Source organism: Lutzomyia longipalpis, chromosome 3 (genome assembly GCF_024334085.1).
Source record: "Lutzomyia longipalpis isolate SR_M1_2022 chromosome 3, ASM2433408v1".
NCBI lineage: Eukaryota > Metazoa > Arthropoda > Insecta > Diptera > Psychodidae > Lutzomyia > Lutzomyia longipalpis.
In genome coordinates this window covers 14,266,530-14,276,756 of record NC_074709.1, presented here as the reverse complement: position 1 = coordinate 14,276,756, position 10,227 = coordinate 14,266,530, and the positions used below count along the sequence as shown (strand labels likewise).

General features: G+C 36.7%; 1 protein-coding gene and 1 long non-coding RNA gene across 2 annotated transcripts; one reads left to right on the top strand and one right to left on the bottom strand.

Annotated features, from left to right (window-relative positions):
• The first annotated feature begins 6,689 nt into the window (after positions 1 to 6,689).
• LOC129793265 (putative alpha-L-fucosidase) lies at positions 6,690 to 9,993 on the top strand. Its single transcript, XM_055833094.1, has 3 exons — positions 6,690 to 7,014; positions 7,141 to 8,204; positions 9,671 to 9,993. The coding sequence occupies exons 1-3, from the start codon at positions 6,771 to 6,773 to the stop codon at positions 9,782 to 9,784; spliced, it is 1,422 nt and encodes a 473-aa protein (XP_055689069.1). The 5' UTR covers positions 6,690 to 6,770; the 3' UTR covers positions 9,785 to 9,993.
• Positions 8,226 to 9,672, bottom strand: LOC129793266 (uncharacterized). The gene is made up of 2 exons (XR_008750893.1): positions 9,041 to 9,672; positions 8,226 to 8,529 (listed from the first exon to the last, which is right to left on the bottom strand). It is a non-coding gene; the product is annotated as an uncharacterized LOC129793266 (long non-coding RNA).
• Positions 9,994 to 10,227: the final 234 nt, after the last annotated feature.

The window sequence follows — 10,227 nt, the reverse complement described above, 5'->3', positions numbered from 1 at the left end:
CATAAACGTGAAACCTTTACCTATTTCGCGGTATACACCCGAAAAAACTTCCTTATTTCTTGCCTTTTGTTTAAGAAAATTTCTTAAACAAGTAAAACAACTATAAAAAGATTCTTCGCATTTCAGCGACGTTTTGATTTATTTCAAATCTTCTCCATTGCAAAACACGACTATTTTTTAAAGAATATTTCTGCATACTGTATTAAAGATGAAATGAAAAAGCAGAAATAATAAAGTTTTACGCGGGAAAGGTTTAATGTGCATGAGGTCCCGAAAATCAATTCCTTTATGCAACAAGTCGCCCTGGGCAAAAACAAATGGCCTCCAAGTCCGCGGAGGTAAAGACTGGCGGCGAAGACAAATCAACTACACACTTAAATGGATACAAATGTATGCGGTGGCTAACTTTAGACATACTTTATTCGGATGAATCGGATCAGCAAAAGGAAAAGAGGAGAAGTTCTTTGCGCGCGCGGAGAGAATTGAAAGCGACGCGAGTTGGTTTTGAAAACAAAAAGGCACGACCGGGGCCCCAAGAATGGTCAAGCGAGAGAAGGAGAACAATTTACAAGTGCCAAAAAGCTTCTTCTCTCTTTTATGGGTGCCTCGCGAGTCTCCTCGATATGAGCATTGGATAAGACACCAACTGATTTATTTCTTGTCGTCCCCGTATGAACCACGCGAGAGAGAGGCAGCGCATTTTATTGTTTTACCTGCCTTGATGATGATTGTGACACTAGATAATCGCGTGTGTGTGTTTGGGAAAGAGGAGGCCAAAGAATAAATCATTTTCGTGACCATCATAAATTTATCACAAGAGCCTTTTGAGACAAAAGACCGTGGAGTCGAAGAGGGAAAAAAAATCCCTCCAAATCTGATAAATCGACACTATCCTTCCTTGGCACTCTCAATCACTCCTCGAGAGGATTTCTGTGATGCTATAAACCTTTCTTTATTTTTCCTTTCATTTTGGGCACTGTTTTTTGTCCACAACCCGCTAGAGATTTACAAAGTGATTCTTTATTCTCGCAAGAAGAGGACCATTGTGAGATTCACGATTTCTCAATAAAGGACCACTTTTCTTCGGAGAAATCCGCAAAGTTGCGTCAATTAATCACGAAACTGTGGAACCTTTTGACATGTGTCTCCATTGCACTACTATATCATTGATTTTTTTTTTAATAAGAGCCCTACAGTCTTTTAGAAGAATTTTAATGATTCTACAAATTCTGAACTCAACGGTCATGATATTCTCTGAATTCCACTTCTGTAAGTTTCTAAAGGATAATATAGTACTGTACTGACCCTAAACTGACTACTGAGCAATAACATGAGCTTCATACTGAGAGATAAGACACTTAAACTGTTAGAAACTTAAATTGTCTTTCTACATTTATTTTTTTTTCCAAGATAGAGGACAATCTTGATGTTATTTAAGAATTCTTTTGCCTTTACTTAGTCTTTAATTTTCTTAAGAATCTTTCTAAGTTTAAAATCTTTATCAAAATGTTCTTATTAGACCTTAGAATGTGATCTAGAAACTACTCAAGATCATAAACTACCAAAAAATGATTTCAAAAAGAAAATCTCCAACGTTTTTATGCTCTTTCACATCATTTTATTCTCTTTCATATAAAATACACAAAATAATGGTCTTGATGACTTGTTTGATGACAGATTCAGATGCAAACCTTTCCATGTATTTCGGTACCTTCGTCTAAGCGGGGCGCACACAGAGTGTGGTCGGGTAGGACACAAAGAGCGCAAGGTGCTGTATATTCGAAGATATAGTATTTTGTGGAATGCCCAAGGTTGCCGGAAAAAAGAGACTTCTCTTCACGGTTCGACGCGGGATTAGGAGATAAATTGTCTTTAATTCTACGCCACGGGTAGCAAATCGATTTGGGAGTGCGCGTCGCGTGGAATTGGTCGCGAGGTGGGAAAAGCGCGCTAAGGAGAGTTTCTTCGATTGTGGCGATATGTAATTTAATTGGTTATTTATATTTTACGAAGCAAAGCTGGTGTGCGACTCGGAGCTTCTTGGATGGAAGCACGCAGCACACGCGCGTTCACTTTCTTGCGAGGCCGCGTTGATGGCAATAATTGGATATTGCTTAGCAATTTTACATACAATTCTCCTTTGGATAATTTATACGTGCGCACACCATCCCATGTGTCCCGCACCCCACACCTACACCCGTGTCCCCCACAAATGGGTTGGCGATCGATAAATTCCCCATCTCCTGGGTGCCATGGAATTGTGCGAGGATGGAGAATTGATTAATTCAATTGCGCAGAAAGAAGAAAATTGCGCCGCTCGGGTTCGTTGCTTTGCCATTGAAGTCTTTCGTTTTGCAAACACTCTCCGTTTGGGATTTATGTATGTTCCTTTATTTCCTTTTTGTTTTTTTTTGCGTTGAGCTCACGGGGATGGCATTCCGTGTGTGATGTTGCAAAACAATCTTATACAGATGGATTTTCTCAATAAAAATTCCACGCGGCATTTCGTGAAATTTTCATCACGACCGCATAAGCGAAGAAAAGTCCCAAAAATTGAATGAATCACTTTCATGGTGCGTTCGTTGTTCGTTGCAAATTCCACGCATTTCAGGTGGGACCTGAGTCATGTCTTTCGGGCGCAAATTCTTCAGTGTCTCGAAAGTTGATCATCGTTGTGCGGCAATTTACCCAATGAGCATGATCGTAAAATTACCCACGGATGATGCACTCACAGCCAATTTACCCATATTGCTCTCTTTCTCCCTCTACAAGATTTATTTATATATATGTATGTATACACATAATCCCTGTGCGAATTATCTCGCAATTTTTCGCCAAGAGCCGCATTGAATACAACGGAGGGAGAATTTAATCAAGGTTTTTATGTCTGCAGCATTCTCTTATAGGTATGTATATATATATTTTTTTTAGTCTTTAAGCCCCACGACGCGTACACCTTCTGCGTGGTGTTTGGGAATCACTTCGTTTCGTCTTATCACCACAAATCAACCCAAGAGAGGCCTCTTCGGGGCAATTGAGCTCATTTTGACAATGAAGGAGGAAGTTTAAGTGTAATGCGCCCAATAATTGTTCTCCGAGGGGGCAGTATATTCTGCGCAACTCTCAACCTGCGCATTGCTCACATGCAGCAGCAGCAGCAACATTTTATGGCTTTCTCAAAATGTTCTCTCTCAGATGCCGTGACCACGACTTACAGCCTGATAAACTGGGCGGTTATCAAAACCATTTTGGCTTGAATGAGCATGGCAATTTAAAATTGGGATTCATTTTATGATGAAAAGTTAATCTTTCAAAATGATTAAATTTTTATCGAGTCATAAACTCAAAATGTTCTTCTTCAACTTAATAGATAAGAAGTTAAAAAGTTTGCTTAAGGTTTTACTATTCGTTGCAAATTTAATTATTCAATAAATTGCGATGCATTTTAGAGAATTAAGAAATGTGCTAATGTGTGTAAGATTATTCTTTAATTACTGCTTCTTATAACTTAATCGAGCGTAGGAGTTTTATGTTTTTGAATTTTAATTACAACTGGAGCAATGAAGTTTCCATAACTATAGCTACTTTCGTTATGAAATGTAATAGGATCAAAAGGGTTGGGATGCCCCAAAATTCTTTACTATGGAAAATGTTTTTCTTTTTAACAAATAAAGGTCCCAAATGGAAGGAAATTTAACAGATTCACCTCTTATCATCAGCAGTTACTTTTACATTAAAGAATATGTGCTAAATTTTTGTGGCCATTTTCCGCAATAAATATATTGTTAGTATCGCAATATACTTCGGGGGTATATCATATGGGGTTGAAAATAAATAAATGAATTGGATGAATTAAAAGGAGGAGAATTATTGGAAGTTAATTAAAGCTGCCTTAAAGCGCTAACCTCTCTGTCGCCCGCTTAGGCTCTAAAGAGGGATCATCGCGAGTACAAATGATGCGCTTGCAGGCAAAACCGCAAGAGCGGAATGCTTATCATAAATTTTTGGCACTGCAGAAGAAAAATTACTCTTAGAGTTCAGTCTTTATCACAGCGTTATCACAGTCGGTTGATTTAATATATCACAGGCAAACTCTTTGGCAAAAATTAATTTTGGGACTTTGGTGAAGAACATTGGTGACGGGAGAAATAGAAATTAATGTAAAATTGAAATAATAATTGTGAGAAATCGTGGCGTGAGGGTACCTTGACAGACTTCCGAGTCACGGTATCATAGAAGCGGTTGCCGGCTCGGGAGGAAACTGTGAAGAAGAACAAAGCTTAATCAATAAAGGATACAAGAGGAATTGTTATCTTTTGGTTTTTTCGCCTCCGCTCTAAATTCCCACCAATTCTGACGACAATATCTATACTCTATGGGCAATTCAGTGGGACCTCAGTACAATGACCACTTGGTTGAACTACTCTCGGGTATTGAAAATAATTAGTGTGAAAAGTACATCCAAGTGGTCGTTGTACTGAGGTCCCACTTTACTTAAGAATCGACCGTAGTCTATTCGTGAAAATGAAAAAAGGTGGATTTTTGGTCGCATCGAAAATTCGCCTTTTTTCATTTTAACTCTAAGGGGTTCACTTTCTTCAACAAAAATTGTCCAACAGCGCCCTCAAATGGCGAAATTGGAACTTTTGCTGCTGAAGATCAACCCTAACTAGATCGATTAGTCTCTCCTGGGACTTTTAATGTGATAAGATGTGCTAAGATTGAGAAAGAAAAAAGGTATGAAAAATGGATATCTTGAAGAAATACGCCTTTGCGGAAGTTCGTGAGGGAATCTGGAAGTGCAGATTTTGAATGGGGGTTATTACAATGATCAATTAGGCAATTAGGCGCCTCACGGTAAACTACCTCGACGGGCACAAAGAGAAGCCTCGACGGTCCAGATGCAAAACAATCCAGAGAGTGGAGATGTGGATTGTTGATGTCATACTCAATTTTGTTTTATTTCTTCGATTGATAAAGTGAAGACTTTTCTAATTGATATGTACTAATCTGGTCATGAACGCGAGGTGATAAACTTATATATACATCAATGAGAGTCTCACGGGCTACACTCTCAACTACTGTACAAATGAACACCAGAAGGCTGATCACTGAATGCGAACTTCTCATTGCTGATCTTGAGGATATGCTTCTGCCAGAAGAATGTAAGTAGGTATGTTATTAATTTTTTCTCTATCCAACAATTAAAATAAATAAAATTTCACCAAAAAAATTATAAAAGTGAAATAAATAAATTGAATTTTTCTATCAAATTTATTTTTAAAAAAAATGAATTAAAAAAATATGAATCAAAAGGCAAGGGATCTCAGGAGAGCAAAGAGTATAGAATTTGTTCGGATGCGGAAAAATGCTTTTCATTTCACGAGAAAAGTGGAAGTTAAAGTTTTTTTTTCTTGAGAATTCTTGGGTGGAATAAAAGAAAAAAAGATCCTAAAAGAGGTATTAATTAATTTGATAAAAAAGAGATTTTTTTCTTTCTATTCTCTCTAATTCATAAGATTTTTTCTTCTTAGAAACTTTCGAGAAAAGCAAAGGAATGATTTTTTTGGTAGAAAAAAACAAACAAAATGAAGCTGGATTTATTTAAAAAAAAAAAAGAGTTACTTTCCTATTCCCAGCACTGTGCTTTCCTGGCTGCAAAGTTTTATTCCCATCGCTCTGATTTAACGATGGCATCGTGATTATGCAAATTTTGACCTTCTCGCATGAAGCACGTGCAATAAAATTGCACATTTTATGCACAAAATGCGGTGATGAAAGTGCTGAAAGAAGAGAAATTATGTAAAAATGACACGCGACGGATGTTTTAATTATATACATCTTACCGTCTCACATGTTTTGGAAAGAAAATTGACAAAGAAAATTCTTAGGATGGATAACATGAATGAACATTTTTCTTTAAAACTTCCCTCTTTCATAAAAAATTGATACTAGTTTATAAGCGGAGAAGTAAATCGAAAAGCCTTATTTTAAATTTCCCGCACAATTTCAAACAGCGTGGGCAGAAACTAGCGAACTCTGGTGGTCGGTATAAATTTTTCGAAACTACTTCACAAAAAGCCCCCGAGCTCATGTTGGCCAATTTCAATGTGATGAATAATTCAAAATTATGTGTGAAAATCCATCATATCAATAACTATGTATATAACAATTAGAGGATAATAAATATAGAAAACTTTATTGAGAGATAAAGTGAAAACTCCTGAGGTAATCAACGAAATCAATTTCATAAAGCCTTACCTGGAAACATTCAATAGATTTGTTATCTATATATCTACGTTATCTATGTTATCTATCTATTTTAATTTCTATGTTTAAATTTTTTTTATTTAATTATTATTTTTCTATTAAACCTCTTGTTAGATTTCGATCCCACAAAAGCTTCTCCCAAATCTACTTCTCCCAATTTCCAAGCCATTCAAGAGATTTGTTTTTATTAGAAAATTATCTAACAAGTGCAGATTTAGAGACTTAAATAGAGAGTGCGATATGGTCTGAAATCATCAATTTAAATTGGAACGACCTGTTAATGTACTCTCCCCCAAAAGCTCGCGAGGGCTGTGGTAGCCTCTTAAATTCTATTTTTTTGCTATGAAAATCCATATGTGAGAGAGAAGAGTATAACAAACATATACGCGGGGTGCTTAACCTTTGGATGGGATCATTATGATAATTCTGCGTCACTCGGTTGGGATTGGGAGTCAAGATCGGGGACGATTTCTTTGCAGTGTTTGTCCAAGTGTCGTGCAATGTGGTTCTTTACGGTGCATTTTCTCGTCTTGACTGCTTCTGTGGCACTAGGAGTGGACGTAGTGACCAAAAGTTTATCATCCATCGAAACAGAAGGTGAAAAGTACCAGCCAACGTGGGAAAGTCTCGACACCAGGCCCCTGCCTGCGTGGTATGATGAGGCTAAAGTAGGAATTTTCCTTCACTGGGGCGTGTACTCTGTCCCCAGTTTTGGATCTGAGTGGTTCTGGAAGAACTGGAAAGGTAAGAAGTCTTTGATAATTTTTTTGCTGCTTTGGATCTCCCTTCTTCAATGATTTTGATATAAAAAAAAAAGAAAATTTTTATTTAATGATTTTCATTAAAAATATATTTTTCTTCCAATTCTAGATAACAAGAAGGATTATGTTGAATACATGACAAAGAACTACAAGCCAGGATTCACGTATCAGGAATTTGCGCGTGATTTCACGGCTGAGCATTTTAATCCTAAGCAATGGGCAAAACTTTTTGAAAAAAGTGGCGCCAAGTACGTTGTGCTGACCAGCAAGCATCACGAAGGGTACACCATGTGGCCCTCAAAGTACTCCTTCAGTTGGAATGTTCAAGATATTGGACCTAAGAGGGATCTCTTGGGTGATCTTGCAGCTGCAATACGCGAAGAGAAAAAGCTTCGTTTTGGGGTGTACCATTCACTATATGAGTGGTTCAATCCACTCTACATGAGCGATAAGAAGAGCTGGCACAAGAACCAGGAATTTGTCGAGCACAAAGTCTACCCGGAGATGTTGGAACTCGTGGAGAAGTATCATCCTGAGGTGATTTGGTCAGATGGTGAATGGGAGGCAAAAGATGATTATTGGCGCTCCCGGGAATTCCTTGCATGGCTCTACAACGATAGTCCAGTGAAAGATACGGTCGTGGCGAATGATCGCTGGGGCAGCAATGTCCTGTGCAAGCATGGAGACTTCTTCACATGCCAGGATCGGTACAATCCTGGTGTCCTGCAGCCACATAAATGGGAGAATGCCATGACGATTGATAAGAAAAGTTGGGGCTATCGTCATGAGGCTCAACTGAGTGATTATCTCACATCCTGGGATTTGATTTCCGAAATGGCTTCCACAGTGAGCTGTGGTGGGAATTTACTGGTGAATGTTGGACCCACGAAAGAAGGAACAATTGCGCCAATCTTCGAAGAGCGCCTCCTTGACATGGGAAGGTGGTTGAATGTTAATGGAGAAGCCATCTATTCAACAATCCCATGGACTCATCAGAAGGACGAAAAAGCATTTGGTGTTTGGTACACAAGCCGTAAGGAGAAGGACAGGACAACGGTGTATGCCATTGTCCTGTATTTTCCGAGTAACAGGAACATCACACTGCAGTCATTGGGTGGAAAATTCGATGGGAAATCTCAGCTTGAAATGTTGGGATATGAATCAAAAATTGAGGTAATTTTTAAAAGCCAACCATTCATTTTGTTTTTCTTTTAATTTGAATTAAAATATATTAAAAATTAGTTGAAGTAGTACAATAAGCACCATGCAAAAAAGATAAATACAGAAAAGTTAAGCTTCCATGCTTTGACTCTGTCAGAAGACAAGCAGAACCATTGAGAAGTAGCATTAGAAGGAATGGAAGGACTACGAGTGATTTCTTCTTTCGTTGAATCATCTTCCGAAAGGGCTACATACACACTTGTAGTAGTAGTTTTATTTTCCTCGTTACTTCCGCTATTCGTGGTAGTATTTGTAGTGAATGACGACATTTGTGGGGCTGAAAAATATTGCAATAGATTAACCTTTATTTATTCTTTACTTTGTCGTTTAAGTTTCAATATTTTTATATTAATTATTAAAGGTGTGCCAATGGGGTGTGTGTCTGGAAAACTGCATTTTCCATTAGTATCGCTTGAAGAATGTAATAAAAACCGGAAAATTTTTTTTAATGTATCATTCATTTTCATGAGAAAGGATCAATTTTACGCCATGTTTCCCAAAAACAATCATAATGATTTATTCGGTTTAATTCTTTCGCGTATGGAATATGCTTAGAAAATATTTTATCAGTCAAATCATTTTTCTTGGCCACGTAAATCCAAATATGAAAAAAAATTAAATTATTTTTATTTTGGAAAAATAATAAAATGATTTTGGTTTGCGTCAGATCTATTATCCCTTAAAGGGTTAACTCTTGAGTAATAATTAAGTGGGATTGATTGCAATGATTCTACATAATGGTTTTAAATTGATATGTTTAGTAACAAATTTTATATTTTATACTTCACCTAAATAAACTTAAAGTTGTAAAAGTGAACAATAAATGCTAAAACTAATTCAATAATTGCTATAAATTAAACACTCGCTGAATAACCTGTGAATTCCATAAAAAAAAAATTAAAAATAAATTCTGCGTTCGAAATGCACCTCTATTCCTTCTTGACTGTCACAGAATGAAAACCTTCTTTCCCGTATTTCATTAAAATTCTATTATCTGAAAATCGGATCTACATGTAATCTGATTTATTGACGTCAAATTGATAAGAATAATATGTATTTCCTGAGAATTATAGTTTTCTTATATACCTTCTATTTCTCTTTGCTAAACGACTAAACTGTATTCATCAAAATACAATAATACCGTCATATGGGGCTATTTCCTCTCACCTAAAATTTAAAAAAAAATTAACAAAATAGAATAAAAAATATTGAAAAAAAAATCAAAAGGAGAATTAATTAGAATGAATATTTTATTTCTTACAAAATCTTCATGAATGAACTAAAAATGCTACAAAGACTACAAAAGAAAACATTGGCACAGTACATGAAGCTTTACTTGAAAATTGCATAAATATAATTCCGCGAGAACATTGTTGCGGTATGCTAATTTCTTTCGACTCTTTTCTCTCTCTTTTTAGTGGACTGGGACAGCTGATGCTGTGGAAATTGAGTTCCCACCAAAGGAAGAGATGGACATGCGAAACCTCAGCCTTGCCTGGACATTCCGTATCGATTTGCCTGAATCAACATAGAGTGGCAAGAAGTTTTACTTCTTTCATCATTCCATCCGCGAATTTAATCCATGGCGCTTGAAAATAGAAAAAAAAACTCCAATTCATCTAGCGCAAAATTTCGACACAATTCATTACAATCAATAAAAGCGAATTATTCTCTGTGAAAAGCCCCAGTGTTGTAGAAGTAGCTGATGCAATAAATCTCTCACTTGCAGATCAGCCTCAAATGCCACGAATTTCAATTGAAGTCGAAGAAATGGTTTTTTTCTTTCATCTATGCTTGCGCATGCGTTCGTACGAAATCTTCACACAATGTGGTTTACAGTAAAGATAAAGTGAGTTTTATTCATTATCACTATTCTGCACACAAAAATGACCCCAAAGGCCACGAATTTTTCGAGAAAAATGTGGAGCTTTGTTTAAAATTTATTTTGTATTCTGCATAAGATAAGAATGCACTG

What these genes read in the sequence shown, in the direction of transcription:
- LOC129793265 (XM_055833094.1), top strand. Translation starts at nt 6,771, where the DNA reads ATGTGGTTCTTTACGGTGCATTTTCTCGTCTTGACTGCTTCTGTGGCA. An exon ending in GTTCTGGAAGAACTGGAAAG is followed by an intron (nt 7,015 to 7,140) that starts GTAAGAAGTCTT and finishes TTCCAATTCTAG; the next exon opens with ATAACAAGAAGGATTATGTT. An exon ending in GATATGAATCAAAAATTGAG is followed by an intron (nt 8,205 to 9,670) that starts GTAATTTTTAAA and finishes CTCTCTTTTTAG; the next exon opens with TGGACTGGGACAGCTGATGC.